Raw genomic sequence first — 19,638 nt, 5'->3', positions numbered from 1 at the left:
ACCTCTGACGGGGAGCAGCGGGGGCGGGACTGGCCAGGTGGCTGGGTGCGGCAGGCCCTCAGGGCCAGCCCTGTGGTAGCCTGTGCCAGCTGGGCGGTCATCAGAGGCCAGCCCTGCAGCTTCCCCTCCCACCCAGGCTTCTGTCTCTCCAGCTGCGGGGCCCCTGGTTCTAGCCCCTGCCGTGCTGTTGGCCTCCAGGTGATCACACTCAGTGGGGTCAGTGTCCAGGGTGGTCCCAACAAGGACGCTGGGGAGATGGGCCAGGAAGGCCCACAGGCTGGGCTGCGCCTGCTGAGAGGCTGGAGAGGCCCTGCCTGGCCTGCAGCCCCACTTCTGAGTGGGGTGGTGAGCTGCAGAGAGCTGTCCAGGGTGCTGTCCACTGCGACTCGGGAGCGGGGCGGAGTGGGGGTGGGTGGCCGCAGGCAGCTCTGCAGGGTCCTCACAGAACCAGGCCCCAGCTCGCTGGCCCGTGCCCGCAGGGCTGTGCATGCCCAGTCACAGCGGGACCCCGCCTGGCAGACCCGAGTGCTCGCGTCCTGAGCTTGACATTTTATTAAGAAAACACACGTCTGCCCCCACTGGGGCGGCTGAGTCCACGAGGCGGCCACGAGGCGGCCACTAGGCGTCCTGCTGCTGGATGAAGGGGTTGGGGATGGCCTCCATGCCGTCCTGCGGGCAGATGAGCACCACGGAGGTGCCGCGGCAGACCACCAGGCCTAGCTGCCGCGTGTCCTCCGTCAGCTTGTACTGGTCATCGGGATCTGCGGGAGGACAGACAGCACCCCGCGTGTCAGCAAGACCCCGTCTAAGGGCCGGGCGGCGGCTCCACCCTCACCCCATGGGCGGACGCTGCGAGTGACCAGGACCTCACGGGCAGCCTCTCTTGGTGTGTGACCATGGGGCCAGAGCTGCGGGCAACTGTGTGCAGCTTCCAGGTCCGAGGCCCAGGGAACTCAGGTGCCCTGACCCTGGGGCTACGTGGGGGCCCAGGCGCCCAAGGTGACATGCGGGTGGCATGCGGGTGGCGCGGGGCCTTCTCCACTGCTGAAGGCACGTGCAGAGGGTTTACTTTGGGTCGGTGCCAGGGTCAGACCCAGGCCTTGCCCACGTGAGGCGGGGCTTCAGCCCAGCCCCCATGGTTTTCAGGTACGGGTCGGAACCAGGGGTGCGCACCCACCGAGCCACCCCAGAGCCCCTTCAGACCTTATTTTGACAGAGGACCTGGCGCAGTTGCTGAGGCTGGGAGCCCTTGACCCTCCTGCCTCTTCCTCCCACGACGGGGGATGACCATAAGGGGACAAGAGCAGATCCTGTCTAACCTCGGGGACAGGCCCAAGGGCCAGACCTCCTCCTTCCCGAGGTCCTTGCGTCCCCTGGTGCCGTGCTGAGCTGGGGACCTGGGCTGATGGGCAGGGCAGGGCTGGCACTCTGGGCCGCCGGGGCAGGTGCTCCCCCAGGAGGAGACACAGGGGATGCGGTCCCTCTGGGTGGGGGATGGGCCAGGAGGGGAGGACGGCTGGGAGCGGCGGCTCTCGAGAGCTCCCCTCCCTGTGGCCCCGCCCGCTCCAGCACTGCAGGCTGCCAGACCCCAGGGACAACCGGACCCCAGGGACAACCGGTGGGGCATGCATCTCCCACGCCCCCAAGGCCCCTCCCGGACTCACCCCGCATGTACTCGATGGTGCCATCCAGCACGAGGTTGAGCAGCGGGTCGAAGCCTTTCAGGATTCCACTGGCTTACAGAGGTCACCGGGAGAAGGCAAAGCCAAGGTCAGCGGCAGATGTCGGAAAGGGGCCTGGGGTGGCCAGCGGATGTCCCCTCCTGCCAGGGGCTGCCCAGTGCAGGTATGGGGACCCAGGGGGGCTCCAGGAGGGCGAGGTGACAGCTACCACCACCTCTGGTCAGAACCCCTGGGCCAGCAGGCGGCAGCGGGCAGCCGGCAGTGCCTGGAGAGCGCCACCTGGTGTCCGTCACCACTGTGGGAAGGCAGGGCGGCGCTGGGAGTGCACAGCACCCAGGAAGGAGGCTGTCCAGGGTGCTGAGGGGCCAATGCGCGTGGGTTTCCAACGTCATGAAACCCCTTTCTCTTGGCCCGTCCCCCCAGAAAAGATGAAAAGAAAAGGTGACTTGTCTCACCTCCTCACACGTCCTCAAGGGACAGGGCTCCTAGGGCGCATCCTGCCAGGTCACTCCTGAGGTCACTGCCTTGCTCTGCCCCCTGCTTCCAGCCTCTGGCCTCTTCCTCCAGGACCCCCATGCACCTGGTGCCGCCTGTCCAGGCTCCCTCGCCCCCGTGACCCTGTACCCCTCCGCCCCCCTCTGCACTCTGTTTGCAGCTGCCAAGGCGGAGCTGTCCGCACCCTGCTGGGCCTTCATGCCTGGCCCTGATGCCCGAGAGGCCCCTGGCTCTGGGGGGGGGGCCGTCTCTGAGCAAGGGCGCCTGCCTGGTGGGCTGCAGGGAGGGGGTGCAGTTGCAGACCCAGGGGCACCTGTGATTCCGTCTTGATCACGGGCTGAGAGCTGCGGCTGCCAGGCAGGTCTACAAATGGACCCCCCCTGACCTGGGTGAATGCTCGACTGTGGGTTTGGCCCTGGGCTCTCACAGGGTGTCTCTCTTAAGATTAGGTCATGTGACAATGAGGAAAGGCCTTTGAGTTGACCTAAGGAAGATGACTGTGGTGGGCCTGGTCTAATCAGGTGGGAACTTCAAGACCCAGGCACTTTCTCAAAGACCTTCTCCAGCCGGCGCTCAATGTGAACACGTCTGCCCAACCCACGCCACAGGAGCAAGCTGCCATGTGCAGAGAGGCCCGGGCAGGAATGGGGTCCACAGACACCAACATCACAAGCCCAGGGCCCAGCCCACAACTACAAGGAACTGACTTCTGCCCACATCCAGCACGCTGGGAAGGGGGTGGGGTCTGTGTGGACAGGCCAAAAGAGACCCGTCTTGTGACGTCTGAGACCCTGTGCCCTAGGCGCTGGGCTCTCGGCCTGTGAACCTGGGAGGTACTGAACCCGCTGGCCATCTGCTACCCACATTAGGAAACAAAGACAGCCCCTGGAAAGCAAGAGCCGCGTCCACTCCGACACCCTGCACGCCCGGGCCCAGCTCGGAGCTGACCTGGGGGCTGCACCTGGACTTCCAGGTGTGTGCTTTCCAGGCTCTGATACCAACTGTCCACCTCATGGTGGCACCTGAGTCCCCATCTGAGGAGGGAGGAGCCGCCTCGGCCTTGGAGTCACACAGCCCCCTGGAGAGCAGGTGGAGGCAGCCCCGTATGCCACGAGGACACTGAGACTCAGAGAGGGCAGCTGCCTGGGACCAGAGTCCAGGGCCCACTGCTGCTCTCACCCGTGGACCACAGGGCCACAGGGCCGCGGCACCCGGCTGGCTCCTGCGCTGTGAGAGCCTTGCTCTTGCTAGGTCCTGCACAGGCCAGACGCAGGGCTCGCCCCGAGACGGCGAGCACAGAGCGGCAGTGAGTGCTGGGCCCTCACCTGCTGGAGGAGGGCAGGCTTGACCCAGAGCGGGGAGCCCTGTAGGGTCCGAGCAGGCGCGAGGGAACCCACCCTGACAGGTTCCTTTGGCCACCATGTGCAGGTTGGTCACAGAGTTGTGGTTCCCCACCAGTGGAAACTGCTACAGGGGACACTGGCCCTATCTAGGGCCACTCTCATGGTCACCACCCGCCGTGCTCCTGGCCTGGAACGGGGGGGGGGGGGGGGGGGGGGGGAGGCCGGGCCTGCTGCTTCATCTGCTGCAGTGCTGGGGATGGCCAGCCAGAGACCCCCCTGGCCCCACAGGTGCAGAGGCCGAGGGAAGGCCCTGGTGTCTGGGGAGCAGGAACAGAAGCCAAGACACCAGGAAGCCGGGCGCGGGGGGGGGGCTGCAGACACGGGACCACGTGGGAAGCCAGGTCCTGAGTCCGCCCCAGCTGTGCCACTGGGTTGTGTTGTTCCCCCACCCGAGCCTCAGCGTCCCCACTCCCTTCCAGCTGGGTCAGTCTGACTGTGCAAAGTGGCCCGGTCAAGCGCGCAGACCCCTCTTCACGGCCGTTTGCACCGCCAAGCCAGCGTGCCCTGGGCCTCACCTTCACGGCCCCCCTGGAACTTCACCCGGATGGTCTTGTCGATGTACTTGGACAGGTCCAAGATGCTCTCCTTCTTCTTCTTCTCTTTGTCCTGAGGGGGGCACAGCACGTGAGGCTGCCGTCCGCAGCCCTCAACCCCCACGGCCTCCCCACCCGCAGCTCCCGTCCCTAACCCAGGGGGAGCACCCGCTATAGGAGCGGACCTGGAGCCCCTCTCCCCCTCTGTACCCCATCCCATCCCCGTTCCCCGCAGCCCGTCCCCCTCTGCACCCTGTCCCCATTCCTCGTGGCCCTGTCCCCCTCTGCACCCCTTCCCGTTCCCCGTGGCACTATCCACTCTGCATCCCGTCCCCCTCTGCACCCCGTCCTCCTGTGCACCCCATCCCCATTCCTCGTGGTCCTGTCCCCCTCTGCACCCCGTCCTCCTGTGCACCCCGTCCCCGTCCCCCTCTGCGCTCCGTCCCCATTCCTCGTGGCTGTTCCCCTCTGCACCCCGCCCCCATTCCTCGTGGCCCTGTCCCCCTCTGCACCCCGACCTCCTCTGCACCCCGACCTCCTGTGCACCCCGTCTCCCGTGCACCCCATCCCCGTCCCCCTCTGCGCTCCGTCCCCATTCCTCGTGGACCTGTCCCCCTTTACACTCTGTCCCCGTCCCCTTCTCCACCCCGTCCCCCTCTCCACCGCGTCCCCGTCCTCTTCTGCACCCCGACCCCCTCTGCACCCCGGCCCCGGCCCCCGCGGCCCCGCGCCCACGGCCTCCACCCCCTCCGCCGGCCCGCGCACCGCCATCTTGCCTCCGGCCGATCTGCGCAGGCGCCGCGCCCTTTGACCCGGCGCGCAAAACAGCGCATGCGCGGTGCGGAGCCCGGGGCGTCGCTGGGAAACTGGTGCCTTCGGCTGCGGCGGGACCCGCGGACATGGCGGCTGCGGCGCTGGCGCGGCTTGTCACCGCTTTTCTGTTCCTCGCGGCCGAGGTGAGGGCTCCGCGGCCCCGCGGTCCCGCGGCTGCCGCCCTCGGCCCGACCCCCGCGCGCCCCGAGCCGGCTGTGACCTTGCGGCCGCGGCCCCTCTCCCCCGGGCCGCGTCGCGGGGTCTCCGGCCGCTCCCGGGCCCTGGGGCCTCTGCGGTGCCTGCCGCCCTCCCAGCCGCGGCGTCCCGCCCGCGCGGTGGGCACGACGCTGCGCGCCCCGCCAGGTGCGGGGAGGCCCGGCGTCCGGCGGCCAGCGCGGCCTCCCCAGCTCGGCAGCTCGAGGCCGAGTCGAGAGCCCGCCCTGGAGGGGGCGAGCCCCTGCCCCGTCTTTTACCCTTGACCTTGGAGGAGATCCCCGCCTTGAGCCGAGGCTGCGGGTCCGCCCAGGGGGCGTCTGGGGTGCGGGCCAGGAGCGGCGCGCCGCTGACGGTCGGGTCCCAGCGGGGACAGTCCCCGAGCTGGCCGGCGCGCGCCGTCAGAGTGATGTCGCGTCTCCGGGCCTGCCCCCCTCCTGGCTGCCGCGGGACCTTCCGCCCGCTTTCTGGCCCTCGGCCTCTGCCGCCGCTCGCCGCGGCCCAGCGCTGTCCCTGAGGAGCCCCAGCAGCTGGCCCTTTCTCCCCGTGGCTGCTTTTGCCCCACGCCCACCTCCCGGGCGTTCTCCCGCAGGCAGGACTGCTGCTCACCCCGGCAGGTCTAGTCGTGTCCAGGTGCCAGCCGTCCAGCGGCCCCCATCCCTTACCACGCCCTGTCGCCCTGTCAGCTAGCTGTTCTGAAGGGAGGTGGCTCGCCAACGGCCGGCGGCCCTGTGCTTCTGTCTTTCCTGTCGCCCTGCAATGCCCCCCACCTCCCGGCTGCTTCCCCAGCCCCTGGCTGTGCCCCGCGGCGTCCCATCTTAGGAAGGGGCTTTGCACTCTCCAGCTATTTTGAATGAGGAGAAGGCAAGAGAGGTGGCTGCAGGATTGTGGGGACACCACAGAGGGCAGGAGTGTTTGCTTGGAATTGTCCAGGTGAGGGTGCCAGAGCAGGAGTGTGAGCCGTGATCTGCATGGAGATGGGAGCTGCAGGCCCGGCATGTAGGCTGCTTCAGTGCTCCAGGGAGAAGTGTCCCCTCACACACCAGAAAGATGTCTCTACAAAGGAGGTGTTTCAGATGGACCTTGGAGGGAGGCCAGGGCATCTCCCTCAGAACCGGAGGAGGGGAGGCTGGGAGTGGCCCCAGGCAGAGGGTAGGGGCAGGACAGAGCCCGTGGCCCTCAGGCCAGGTGATGGGAGGCTTGGTGCTGGGCTGAGGGCTGAGCACTTCATGCTGTGCATGGCTAAGGACAGCAGCTGCCACCCCTGGTGTGTCCAGGTCCTGCTCCCAGACAGGTCACTTCTAGGACTTTGGAATCCAGGTGCACAAAAATGAGACCAGCTCTCCCCAGGTGGAGAAGCTGGTGACAATCCTGAACTTGCTGGTGTTTTCTGACCCTGGGCAGGTGGAACATTCATAGTACGTCCCTCTTTCCAGTTAGGACAAGTGGGTGCAGGGTAAGGTCACAAGTGGGGTCTGCTGCTTAGTGGCCTGTGGCCCACCTTCCCTGCGGTGTCAGCTACTTCTGGTGCCTCTGCAGCGGCTCCGCGGGATTTCCAGGCCTTCTCGTGACTGTGAGGCGTGCAGGTGGCTGTGACGTGGGGTCTGCCCTGGGGAGGCCGTGCTCAGGCTTACCTGGAACACAGGGTGCCTTTGCAGCTGGGTCCTCTGGGGGTCTCCTCCCAGGCCCTTTAGTGCAGCAGGTGGGAAACTTCCCAGGGGGCCCCTGTTTCCTGGTGGCTGAGGGGAGCACAGGCTTTTCGACGGACACTCAGTCTCACAGGCTGTGAGGAGGGAAACTCATGAATGCACGTGTGTGTGTGTGTGTGTGTGTGTGTGTAAGTTGTTGGTGGAGGACCGTATTCTATTCATTTATGTATATGCACTGCTGAGAATCGAACTCAGTGAGGCAAGAGCTTTACCACTGAGCCACGGCCCCAGCCCCATTTTTGTGTTCTTTTTTTTTTAATATTTATTTATTTTATTTTTAGTTCTTGGCGGACACAACATCTTTGTTTGTATGTGGTGCTGAGGATCGAGCCCGGGCCGCACACATTCCAGGCGAGCGTGCTACCGCTTGAGCCACATCCCCAGCCCCACTTTTGTGTTCTTAAATGACCTTTTTGAAGCGAAGCAGTTTTAGTTGTCAATTCTGTTTTGCACAAAAGACACTTTTCACTAAAAGCCACGGTCCCCCAGAGTGGTATGGCGCTGTCTCCTGGGAAGGGCCCCTGGGTTTGGCTTTGTGGGGCACGTGGTCCCGTGGCAGCTGCTCGGCTTTGCGCGTGTGGTGGGGGAGCCTTGGACCTGTGCTCAGGGACGTGCTTGTTCCAGGCAGACTACAGACAGAAGGCAGACTGGCTGGGCTGTACACTCTGGGCCCCTCCGCGGCCCACAGACAGATGCCAGGGGCTGTGGGAGCTTGTTGGGAGGGCCCAGGGCTTCCAGGACACCAGGGGCCATACTGACAGTGTCCTCAGTGGGAACCTTGGCAGGGGGAACTGACCAGAGGTTGTGGTTGGGTGGGTGTGGGACCAGGCGCGGGGAATGAAACTGCTGTCCTCAGGCCACCCCTCCCCTTCTCCTGAGAGTGCTGGTGATCAGCCACACTGTCCAGCTTCAGCTCGGTGCCCCGGGACACACCCAGCAGCCTGTGCGGCAGACAGGGTCCTTATCTCACTGATGGTTGGCGCCAGGGGCCCAGCACCCACCTGAGACAACAAAACCAGCAAAGCTCCAGAGCTGGCCTTGTGGCCCCGTGGCCTCATGTTGGCCCAGGCCATGGGGTGGGCCCTGTGGGCTTTTACCACCCTGCCCCTGGAGGGGCCCAGGTCCGCACAAGAAGCCATCAGGGCCCTGGCCAGGCCAGAGCTTCCCTTCCCCCCACCCTTGTCTCTGCAGAGCCCTGGGGGCCTGTGGGGCCTGGTGGTGTGGTGGACCTTGCCGTGCCAGTCTCCATGGCTGGGGCAGGTTGGCACCCGTCCATGCATCGCCAGTGCCTGCTGCCTGCTTGTTTCTGTGGCTCGTCCCCAGGAGACACTAAGTGTGTCTGCCGCGCAGGAGGGAGCTGCAGGAGCGTGGCCCAGGAGCCCCAAGTGTGCGGGTGTCCAGCTCTGAGAAGGCCGGGGCCTCTTCTGGGACCCCTGTCCCCTCTGCAGCCTGCGAGCTCCCCAGATCACCAGGGCCCTCTACCATGGGCCACACCCTCCCCACACCCCGACTTTTCAGACCCGAGGTGTCACCGTGAGAGGGAGTGTCCTTGTCAGACGCTGGCAGGGCTCCAGTGAGCCAGGAAGGAGCCTAGGCAACAGGAGGCCGCGTAGCCACCTGGAGGACTGAGGCCCAGACAGGCCCCTGAGCCCGGGCCCGGGGGAGGGGGCGAGGGCATGGCAGGGCTTTGGGTGCAAAGGTGTCTCCCCACAGCTGGACCCTCTTCTGTCCCAGGCCACTGGGCCACCCTCAGGGGTCTCTTCATGTCCTGCCCTCTGCCTGAGTTCCAGCACTGTTCACAGCTGCTGTCAGCAGGTGCCAGGCGGTCACCTGGGGCTTGGCAGAGAGCGGGGACGGGGCCGCGGGTTATCAGCTGTGGCAGGACTGCGGCCTGGAGCAGGGTGCCGCACCCAGCCTGCCCGCTGGGGGCCCTGGGTTGTGTCCGCTTCTTGCCTCATTTTCCCAGGGAGCTGATGGGACGTTGAGCAGGGGTCCTGACCGGTGCTCGCTTGTACTGGTCTTTTGACCAGCTGTAATGCAGACTGTGGGTGGGGGACCATCCCCCCGTTTCTTGGAGTGCCGGAAGCTCAGTCAGACATCCCGCCCTGCCCCACAGTCCTGGCCATTGCCCCCCGGCCACAAGTGACCGCCAGGGCCTGGACACAGAACTGATGTGCTGCCCTCTCCCCCAAGACTTTGGCTCTCCTGCCGTCCCTGCTGGTCCTGGGAGGCCCCATGGGGTGGGGCCATCCTGTTCATGTGTTGTTGATGGACCAGGGTTTTATTACCTGTATGTGGTGCTGAGAGTCGAACCTGGTGCCTCACACATGCCCTGAGCCCAGCCCAGCGCCACTGTTGGTGCAGAGACCTGGGACCTACAGGTCTGACCCACAGACGGCTGTGGCCACCCGGGTCTGCCTGGGAAGCGACTCCTTCATGCCCTTGCTCTCCCCCAACCCCCACCTACAGTGTGACATCAGGAGCGGGTGTCGCTCAGTGGTCAGTGCTTGCCTGACATGCTCCTCGTCCCAAGCTCCTGGCCCAGCACCACAGGAAAAGTACGTGTGTGTATATGCACGTGCGTGTGTCTCCTTTGTATTCTTCTCTGTCCTGCTGAGAGGAGGATAGAAATGTCCCCAGCCATCTTGTGAACACAAGCACCCCATCCCCAGATGTCCTCAGGTCCTTGGGTGCTCTACCTCGTGGGGTCTCTGACTGGCACCATGTCACCTCTGCAGGTGGCCTGTGAGTACGGCATGGTGCGTGTGCTTCCGGAGAGTGGGACCCCCAAAGGCAAGGACTACTGCATCCTGTACAACCCCCAGTGGGCCCACCTGCCGCAGGACCTCAGCAAGGCGGTGAGTGCCGCTGCCCGAGGCCCCTCCACCCACCCAGCTGGGGTGTCGTCGGTCTCGCCCATGCCGTGGCCACTCTTCCTGCAGCAGTTTGGAAAAGCCAAGTTAGCAAAGCCAGGATGCAGACCCTGGGCACGGGCCACCTGCCACTGGAGCCTCAGTGAGCCCCTCTGGGCCTCAGTGAGCCCCTCTGGGCCTCAGTCTCCATGGTTGTAAATGAGAGCTGTCCAGAGGCCTGCTGGCAGATGGGCCTTTCTGCCGCTCTGGGCATGGCCAGGACAGGGTCAGGGTCCTAGGCCTGATGGGAGATGGGGGGACCCAGACACAGGCGTGCCTCTCTGCCTGTGTTTCCTCACGGCTTTGCTCCTGGCCACCACCTGCGCCGTGCATGGATCGCACCTCAAGCACTCGTCTCCCTCTCAGCGGCCATCTCTCTCCTCGGAACAGATCTGTCCTCCAAGCGTGGCCACCTCTGTGTGTGTGTGAGCTGTGGGTGTGCGTATGTGTGTGCCACAAGCTTCGGGATGTGCCTGCAGGTGGGCGTGGGCGTGAACGGGTTGAGCGCCCAGCTGTGCACGTTGTGGGCTCACGTTTGTGTGTGCGCAGTGTGTACTGTGAGTGTCCTGTCCCTTCCACAAACCAGCTTGTGTGTGCTGCCCAGGCTGGGCGGTCTCTGGGTGCCAGGCGCCACCGGCACATGGCAGGACCTGAAGGTCTGGCAGGAATGCAGAGAAGGGGGCTGCGTGGGCCACAGGGGGCACCCGTCCCCAGCCTGGGGTCGCCCAAGGCCACCCGAGATGCAGGGAGATCCTCTGCCTGCAGTGCACAGTGGCAGCATCTGGCTCTGGGCAGACTCGGGCACGGCCTGGGCTTCGAGTGGCAGACCTAGGGCTTCAGCCTTCTGCTGGGCCCCTGGGAAGCCCCGCCAGGCCCTGTTGTCCCCAGAAAGCCCAGTGTGTCCCTTCTGCGGCCCTCTGTCACAGCGCGGCTGGGCCCTGGGAACCCTGGGTTGGGGCAGGCGAAAGCTACCCTCCTGTTGGATGCGTGGTGGGGTCTCGGGCCGCCCCTCGGCAACTCAGGGCCTCGTCTGCCCTCAGTCTCTCCTGCAGCTGCGCAACTGGACGGCCTCGCTGCTGTGCTCCCCGAGCGACCTCCCCGCCAGCGGCTTCAGCAGCCAGATCCCACTGGTGGCCCGCGGGAACTGCACCTTCTACGAGAAGGTGCGGCTGGCCCAGGGCAGCGGGGCGCGCGGGCTGCTCATCGTCAGCAAGGAGAAGCTGGTATGGCCTTCTGTGCACCCTCGGGGACAGCGGTCACCACCAGGGAGAGTGCCGCAGCCCAGTCCTGCCCTGCCAGGCTCTGCGCCTCTCCAGGACAGCCGTGTGGCAGAGGCAGGGTGGTCTGCTGCTCAGTGAGGGCTGCTCCTTCGAGGGCTGCTCCTTCGGCTGCAGCAGCCAGCCCTGGGCCCAGCGCGGTGGGGGGGACCCCCCTGGGCAGTTGGGCAGCACCAGGTGGGTGGAGCCTGTGAGGGCAGCAGGGCCGTGGGCCTGGGCCAGGCGAAGGGGAGCAGCTTGAGTCCGCATTCCTGAGGGGCCGCTGGGCCTTTGCCAGGGGGCTTAGAGCCTGGCCTCCATGTCCCTTCCACAAACCAGGGCTCTGGCTGAGGACCTGGGCCTGCAGGCAAGGTCTGGCCCTGAGGCGGTGGTGACCGCGTGCTCCCTTCTCCGGGCTCCAGGTTCCCCCAGGAGGCAACAAGACGCAGTACGAGGAGATTGGCATCCCCGTGGCCCTCCTCAGCCACAGAGACATGCTGGACATCTTCAGGGTAGGCCTGCACCTGCCTGCTCTGTGCCCCGGGGTCGGAGAGGGCGCCGAGCAGGGGCCTGGGCTGGCTGCTGTGGGTCAGGATGGTGGGTCAGTGCCTGGGAGGGAGATCCCGGGGCAGGGTCCCCCAGCCCCACCCGCCCCAGGCTCTGCTGGTGGGCAGGGCGGGCGGCCTGCCTACGAGGTCAGCGAGGCCTGTTCCCTGAGGCAGAGCTTCGGCCAAGCAGTGCGGGTGGCGCTGTACGCACCCAGTGAGCCGGTGCTGGACTACAACATGGTCATCATCTTCATCATGGCCGTGGGCACCGTTGCCATCGGGGGCTACTGGGCCGGGAGCCGGGATGTGAGGAAGTGAGTGAGGAGTGTTGGGCGTGGGGAGGGTGGGCTGTGGCCATGGTGGTGGGTGCCAGGGGGTCTAGAGCTCCCGCACTGGCAGTGCCCAGGGCCCCAGCACATGATGGAGGTGGGGCAGCAGCAGGGCAGGGCAGAGCATGGCCCTGGGGGTGGTCCACCCCAGAGCCTCCTGAGTTGCGGCTCCTTGGAGCAGTTCTGTCCCCACCAGGTCAAGGAGGTCCCCAGGGACTTGGGGGTGTGTGGGGAGCCCGGAGCTTTCATGCCCCTCTGTCGCCAGGAGCTGCCCCATTCTGTGGCCCCTCACACTTAGATGGCAGTTGGACTCGGCTGGCCAGTGGCCTGCACCATCTCCACTGGCCAGCACGAGGGCTGGTGGCCGGGAGGGCTCCTGTTCTGCCCCTGCGGTCAGAGCTGGTTCAGCCCGACCTGCCCCCGCCCCGGGCCTGACCCTGTGCCTGGTGACCTCGAGTCCTTGTGGTATCTTCCAAGAAGGTACATGAAACACAAGCGGGACGACGGGCCCGAGAAGCAGGAGGAGGCGGCGGTGGACGTGACGCCTGTCATGATCGGCGTGTTCGTGGTCATGTGCTGCTCCATGCTGGTGCTGCTCTACCACTTCTACGACCACCTGGGTGCGCCACCCGCCCCCCGAGGGTGCCTGGGCAGGTGGGCGCGGGTACCAGCCTCACCGCCCTGCCCCCGCAGTCTATGCCATCATCGGGATCTTCTGCCTGGCCTCCTCCACCGGCCTCTACAGCTGCCTGGCCCCCTGCGTGCGCCGGCTGCCCTTCTGCGAGTGCAGGTGAGCCGCATGGAGGGGAGGCGGGCACCCCACAGGCATCGTGGTCCACTTCCAGGCCCCTGAAGCGCCATGCTTTGCCTGCCGACGGCCAGGACCCCCTCCCTCCTGTGCCCACCTGTCTCTGCAATTCAGGGCAGGGCTGAGAGGTGGGTGCTGGTTCTCAGGTCCCCACGTATCCAGACAGCGTCCCTCTCGCCTACTGTCCAGCACAAGGCTGTCAGCAGAGCCCACCAGGACCAAGGCAGTGGGGGACACAGCAGGAACAGGGTTCCCTTGCTCTAGGTACACGGCCGTAGGTGTCCAGGCTGCAGGGTCACTGTGAGGGGCAGGGAGGTACCAAGTTCAGCCGGCTGCCTGGGGCCTCGGCCTGTGGGGCTCCAGTGGGTAGCAGCCAGGCCTATCGGGGCACCTGGCAGGCTGAGGGCCAGAGCCCAGGAGCTCCAGAGAGGGCCGCTGTAGACCAGGTGGGATGCGGGTGTGGAGGGCCGGCACCCGGAGCACTGCCCAAGGAGAGGGGCTAGCCTGTGCTGTCACCCTGAGGGGGTGTCGAGCCTGTCAGGGTGGGAGGTGGGCAGGAGGACCCTGGGCGCCTCCACAGGGCCTGCAGCACAGTGGGTGAGGCGGGCAGGCAGCCGAGTGGGTCTGGGTGGGGCGGCAGGGAGGGTTGAGGGGTGGGTTCCTGGTGCTGATGGGTGCTCCTCCCCAGGGTCCCCGACAACAGCCTGCCCTACTTCCACAAGCGCCCGCAGGCCCGCATGCTGCTCCTGGCTCTCCTCTGCATCGCCGTCAGTGTGGTGTGGGGCGTCTTCCGCAACGAGGACCAGTACGTCCTTCCTCCCTGCAGGCCCTGGGCGCAGGGCCCTGTCCTCAGGTGCTCCAGGCCGGGCTCCTGCAGCCACCCCGGCTGGAGCCGCTTCAGCCTCAGCGTGAGAGCACCGGCTCTGCTCTCCTGGCCCAGCCGCGGCCCCTGTGGCGCCCCTGCCCCGCATCCAGTTTCACCTGGGTTTGGCTGGGTGCCACCGCCCTGATTGGAACCTGGATAGAGATGCCCCAGGCACCCTGTCCTCCTGCACAGCCAGGGGAAGGGGGCGCTGTCCAGAGCCACCCTCTGCCCCCGACCCCATCTTGGCCCGGGCCCCACCGGAGGGAGCCTGTGCACACCCGCCCTCGGCCCCTCTCCCTCTCTCTTGCTTCCCAACCACCAGCCACCTCCCTGAGCAGGGAGTGCCCATGCTAGGGCCCAGGGACAGCTGGCCTGTCCCCACCCGCTCCCCCACTGTGCCTGAAGCCACCTGGCAGGGCCCTGAGCTTTTCTTGAAGCAGCCAGGCGCCTCTGGCTTCAGTGCCACTCGGAGCCTCAGCAGGTTGAAGTGCCAGAGGGGAGAGGTGGAGACACCTCGAGTCCTTTGTGGACAAAGGGAACGGGAGCCAAGGGGTTGGATGCAGCCGGGAAGCCGTCCGCTGCCAGGAGTGGAACCCTGCTGTCCCCGCACCTGGTGCAGTAGTGGCTGTCCCAAGCTGCCACGGAGGGGAGATGATCTCATTGTGTTCGGCTGGGGGGGACCGGTCCTGCAGGCAGCTGGCGAGCCTGCAGGTGGGGTGGGGGGTGTGAGGTTGGGATGGGAGGGGGCGGAGTGGGAGGCCACCTGGTTTTGTCCCTTGGCACTTGACTACATGCCTTGTCCCCAAGGCCTGTCCCCAGGTCCATTGCTCTCCCAGGGACCAGGGGATGATAGCGAGCCTGGCTGGGCACAAGATTCTCTCTTATAAATAGCACCTCATGCAGCAGCAGCAGGGTCCTCCCACGGCCCCCTACCCCGGGGGGGGGGGGGGAGACTGTGATGTCACCCCTGCAACCAGCCTCCCAGTGGAGCTGGGCAGCCCAGCCCTGGCCAGGCAAGAGGGGGGCTGCTCCTGGAGGTGTGCAGCCTGGCTGCCTGGTGGCTGAGGACCAGGTGCAGCCCTGTGGGCACTGGGGGGGGGTGGGGGGTGGGGGCAGATGGTCAGCTGGGCACCTTCCTTCCAGGTGGGCGTGGGTCCTGCAGGACACGCTGGGTGTGGCCTTCTGCCTCTACATGCTCAGGACCGTCCGCCTGCCCACGTTCAAGGTGAGGCGGGCGGTCCTGGGCGTCGCAAGCCCTGGTGGTGCCAGGTCCCCACTCCAGAGTGGCCCGTGGCCTTAGGGGCCCTGAGTGGGGACTCACGAAGAGCTGTCGCTGCCAGGCCCCTGCAGCCTCGGGTTTGGCTCTGCCCCCTGCCCCCCGCCCCCAGCCCAGCCACAGCCCCTTCCTTGCCTCCCTGCGAGGGCTGCGTCCTGGGTGTGCAGGGCCGGGGCCTGGCAGCCGTACGTCCCCCCGCAGGCCTGCACGCTGCTCCTGCTGGTGCTCTTCCTCTACGACGTCTTCTTCGTCTTCGTCACGCCCTTCCTGACCAAGGTAGGCACCGCTCCCCACCCCCACCCCGGCCCGCTCCTCCTCCCCGCCCTGACGCGCCCCTTCCCCTGCAGAGCGGGAACAGCATCATGGTGGAGGTGGCCACTGGGCCCTCGGACTCGGCCACTCGTGAGAAGGTACGGTTCTGGCTGCATGGGCCTTGGGGCCGCAGGTGGTGGGCGTGGGCCGTGCCGGGAAAGGCTTCCCCTCTCTTCCTGTGCAGCTGCCCATGGTCCTGAAGGTGCCCAGGCTGAATGCCTCGCCACTGGCCCTGTGTGACCGGCCCTTCTCCCTCCTGGGCTTTGGAGACATCCTGGTGCCAGGTACTGGGGCTGGCAGGTTCCCGGAGGGCGGTGCTGTGGGACATCCCCAGAGCTGGGCCTGGTGCCTCCCGTGACAGGGAGCCTGAGCCCAGCCCCAACAGTCAGGGCTGCCCTGGGAAGAGTGGGTGGGGGACTGGCAGGGCAGGCATGCGGTGTGGGCGGCCTGGGGCTGCTGCCCAGGGACAGAGGCAGGTCCTTGTCCCTCCCGCTGCGCCCCTGCACCTGGGTGTGGCTCTCATGCTGGGCAGCTGCTGTGGCACACGGCAGGCCCAGGTCCTGGGGACACTTGACGGTCCCAGGCCGGCCACAGTGGGGCCCCGGGTGAGCCGCGTCCTCACCGTCCTCTCTGCAGGGCTGCTGGTGGCCTACTGCCACAGGTTCGACATCCAGGCACAGTCCTCCCGGGTCTACTTTGTGGCCTGCACCGTGGGTAGGCACCGCACTGCCACTGGGCAGCCGCAGCCCCTGGGCCTGAGTCTGTCCTCTCTTCTGGGGGCCTCGAGCTGGGCAGCTGGGCAGCCCCATGTGGTTGTCTTCCTGGGTCCCCTTTGCCTGCTGTGTCACAGAGCCCTCACACGAGGTGCCGTGTGCGTGAGTGTGACTGTCCCCAGGCTGGGCCGCACCTTGTAGTGCTGTCCTGCGTCTGCACACGTGTGCACTTCCCAGTCGCCGACTGTGCCTCCTGCTCCAGGGAGGCAGCCCCTTGCAGCCGCTCTTCACACCCACCCAGAGCAGCCACGGCCCTGCTGCCCGCAGTGCCACCCCAGGGCCCTCGCGGCCTTGCTCTCTGGTTCTGCCCCTGCCCAACATGTTCCCGGGAGGGGCAGGAGGGATCCTGGCCAGGCCAAGGTGACACCCCGTCTGTCCCTGCAGCCTATGGCATTGGCCTCCTGGTGACGTTTGTGGCACTGGCACTCATGCAGCGTGGCCAGCCCGCCCTCCTCTACCTGGTGCCCTGCACTCTGGTGACGAGCTGCCTGGTGGCGCTGTGGCGCCGGGAGCTGGGCGCCTTCTGGACGGGCAGCGGCTTTGCGGTGAATACGGGTTTGCTCTGACTCTGTGGAGTCCGCCCCAAGCCCTCACTGGGCCACAGTTGAGTGACACCCCTGCTCCACCGGGCCCCTGGTGGGGTCCCGCTCCTGCAAGGGCACACTCTGGGCATGCCCGTGTGGCCTGGGCACAACTGAGGCTACGCTGCTGCCCGTGCTGACGCTTCCTCTGCCAGGGTCGCCCCTTCAAGCACAGCCCTGCCTGTGCGGGGGCGCTGGGCTCCGCTTCTGCCATGGAGAACGGGCCCGGTGGGCGCCTGCCCTGGGGGTCCAGGCGGTGGGTGTCAGTGGGCCACTCACAGGGGCTGTGCCTTGTGTCAGGCTCCCCTGGGACAAGAGCAGGCCAGTCCTGACACCCACTGACCCTCGGCTGGCACCGGGGCTTGGCGCTGGTGCCCGCACCCTGCAGGGGCTGTCCCAGGGTCGGCCTTGCCCCCAGAGTGAGTCGGTTGGTCCCTGGAGGGTCGGGGTCAGGCCAGGCCTCGGGCTGAGGCTGGGCCGAGAGGTCCCCAAAGGCTTTGCAGCCATTTGCCCTGGACCTCAGGAGCTGTGGTGGCTCCTGCAGCCCCTGTGCTGGTGGGCCCAGCACCCTAGCCCCCTACTGAGGGCCTCCTGCGCAGCTGGATCTGGACCTTTGGGGATGGCCACTCTGCTGACCCCCTGCACTACTCTGTGATTCGTGGGCTGTCCCTGCCAAGGGACGGGGGTGCCTGTCCCTCTCATCAAACACCTCTCTTCCGCAGAAAGACCTACCTCAGACCCAGTGGGCACCGGCTCCTGCCGACAGTCCACAGCCTCCGAAGGACTCAGACGCCCCGCTGTCCCCACGGTCTGTCAGCCAAGAACCAGTCAGGTCCCCTATGCCCCCTGAGAAGCCCCAGGAACCGTCCGCACCTGAGGAGACGGGGGCAGCAGCCCCTGCCCAGGAGCCCAAGATCCCGGACAGCAGCACCCCAGAAGCCACGCAGCCAGGGACCTTGGCCTAGGGAGAAGGTGCACGGCTCTGGACCCTCGCGGCCGCCACATCACGCCGAGATGCTGGGGCTGCCTGTGTCTGCAGCGGACGTGGGTGCCACCGCCCCCTGGACAAGGCCTGCGCCGGGCCCCTCTCCTACATGGTGCTCAGTGCCCGGCGAGGTTCCCGCAGCTCCCCCTCCGCCCCTGCCTGCCCCCGCTGCAGCCGCACCCTGGCCCTCTCCAGCGGCTCCGCCTGCTTGGCTGCCCTGCCTGCCAGCCCTGCAGTCTTCCTTTGGGTCCTCCTCCTGGTTTCACGAGGGGTGCTTGTGCTCTCTGGAGCCCAGTGGGCGCTGCCCAGGTCCCTGCGTTTGGTGCTTCCCTCCTGCTGCCCCGGGCTCTCCCTGCAGGACTGCTCTGACGGGCTGACTCCCGAGACCCCTGGACCAGGTGCCAGGAGCCGTGGCCCCCGGGGCAGGAAGCAGCCACATCCCGGGGCTCCAGCTGAGGCCTGAGGGACAGGGCCCGTGGGGCTGGGGGTGGCGAGCCAGGCTTGGGTGAAGGCAGCGGTCCTCAGCAGGGCCATCAGCCAGTGGCACGCGAGTCTGCCCCGTGGAGCAGGCCGGGCACCAGCGTCCTGGAGCTGGGGAGTAGGACTGGCCCAGGGCCCAGTCTTCACGAGTCACAAGTGTCAGCGTGGCACCTGGTGCCTCCTCTGTGGAGGGGCTTCTGGAAGGTGCGAGGATGACCCAGAGTTGGCCTTCTGCCCTCTACCTCATCGACTGACAGGGGCCTGAGCTGGAGTTGGCCCAGGTGTGGCTGCTGGGCCTGCGTCTCGCTGCACGTCCCCACTGCAGGCCAGGAAGGCGACAGAGCCTGGCGTCCTGCAGCCTGCGCACATCCCCACGTGGCCCCTGCCCAGGGCAGATGTGCCAGCACTGCAGACGGCGAGCGCATCTGCCTCCAGGGAGAGGACGAGGATGGCCCTCCCCGAAAGCCACCGCCAGCGCCTCTTAGCCACTCCTGTCCTGGAGGGGTGAGCTTGGCCAAGAGCAGCGGTTCCTCTGGACGCTGAGGTGCTGGGCGGGACCTGGGGGCAGGCGGCTGCTTCTGCACTCAGACTGCACCCTGAGCCGCCCGGGGCGGGTCAGGGCCACGTCCTCAGGCTGGGGTGGACCAGGGTGGACTTCCCAGGCAAGCGCCACTCAGGGTTGGCCTTGCTTCTGTTGACTAAGGATTAAACGTCGCTTTTGGTATCTGCCACTGGCCCTGCTGTGGGGTGGTGAGCTGTGGGCAGGAGGTGGCCGTGTCCACTGCTGTGTCCAGAGCACTGCGCAGGTGCAGGGGCCCTGGACTTTGTCAGCCATGACCACGCCCTGAGGGGAGTCAAGTCAGGGCCCCCCACGTGGCCTGCCCTGAGGGCCACATGCTGCTGCTCTGCTCTGCTGCCACTTGGAGGGACACAGGACCTGGGATGTGTCCTGGGGCATCTTCACGGGTCACAAGTGTCTTCCGACCTGCAGACCAAGACCACGTTATCCTGAAAACATGGAGACCTGGGCACGGGCAGCAAGAGCCCCGACCCTCGCCAGGCCACCTGCCTCCAGGCCCTCCTGCCCGGGGGAGGGGGGTGCCGCTGGGTAGGTGCCAGCTCTGCCAGCGTCGGCCCCCTTGGGCAGAGTGACACGACCTGGCCCCTGGGACTTGAACATAGCGGTGCCAGGTGGGGCTCAGGCTGCCCTGCAGGAGGGTGGCCTCCTGGGGCCCCAGGGCAGCATGGCTGCCAGTGTGAGCCGGTGGCACCCCCACACCGCGGAGTCTGCTGAGGCATCCAGGCCGTGTGCAAGTCCTCCACAGTGGCCGATCCTGCCTGTGAGAAGGGCCACACGGGCGCCTGGTCCTGGGCGGGCTGCCCAGCCTGCCCCCTGGCCTCCGGCAGGCACAGCGGCTGGGGCCTCCACCCCACTCGGGGATGGTGCTCACTGGTGCCTGGAGACCTGTGGGGCAGGGGCTTGGGGACCCCAGGAGCCACGGCACGGTGGGGGTGGCCGGCCAGTGGGGCATGTGAGGGGAAGGCCTCCACCACACAGCCACCTGTCCACCGTCCCCACCTGTTTCCCCAACACCACCGGCCTTGGCCGAGCACCCGCGGTGTGCTGGGGACAGAAAACGCTGCATGTGCCCCCCAGGCCCAGAG

General features: G+C 66.8%; 2 protein-coding genes across 8 annotated transcripts; one reads left to right on the top strand and one right to left on the bottom strand.

Moving 5' to 3' along the window:
- Positions 1-537: 537 nt before the first annotated feature.
- Lsm7 (LSM7 homolog, U6 small nuclear RNA and mRNA degradation associated) lies at positions 538-4,937 on the bottom strand. The gene is made up of 4 exons (XM_046444224.2): positions 4,879-4,937; positions 4,096-4,186; positions 1,665-1,736; positions 538-761 (listed from the first exon to the last, which is right to left on the bottom strand). The coding sequence occupies exons 1-4, from the start codon at positions 4,882-4,884 to the stop codon at positions 619-621; spliced, it is 312 nt and encodes a 103-aa protein (XP_046300180.1). The 5' UTR covers positions 4,885-4,937; the 3' UTR covers positions 538-618.
- Sppl2b (signal peptide peptidase like 2B) lies at positions 4,933-18,702 on the top strand. Of its 7 annotated transcripts, none has more exons than XM_046444217.2 (15): positions 4,933-5,069; positions 9,587-9,706; positions 10,801-10,983; positions 11,439-11,528; positions 11,735-11,878; positions 12,374-12,513; positions 12,587-12,683; positions 13,390-13,506; positions 14,710-14,791; positions 15,044-15,118; positions 15,190-15,252; positions 15,339-15,438; positions 15,791-15,868; positions 16,312-16,472; positions 17,231-18,702. In XM_046444217.2, exons 1-15 carry the CDS (start codon positions 4,945-4,947, stop codon positions 17,471-17,473), a joined length of 1,818 nt encoding a protein of 605 aa, XP_046300173.1. In that variant the 5' UTR covers positions 4,933-4,944; the 3' UTR covers positions 17,474-18,702. The 7 variants fall into 7 exon arrangements, with proteins under 7 accessions (XP_046300173.1, XP_046300172.1, XP_046300176.1 ...); XM_046444216.2 differs by having other exon boundaries at positions 12,371-12,513; XM_046444220.2 differs by having other exon boundaries at positions 12,371-12,513; positions 16,312-16,482.
- The last annotated feature ends 936 nt before the right edge of the window (positions 18,703-19,638 follow it).

This window comes from Marmota monax, unplaced genomic scaffold, assembly GCF_021218885.2.
Source record: "Marmota monax isolate L192 unplaced genomic scaffold, Marmota_monax_Labrador192_F-V1.1 WCK01_AAM20220418_F8-fsc00102, whole genome shotgun sequence".
In the NCBI taxonomy this organism is placed as follows: domain Eukaryota; kingdom Metazoa; phylum Chordata; class Mammalia; order Rodentia; family Sciuridae; genus Marmota; species Marmota monax.
This window is presented reverse-complemented; position numbering and strand designations above follow the sequence as displayed.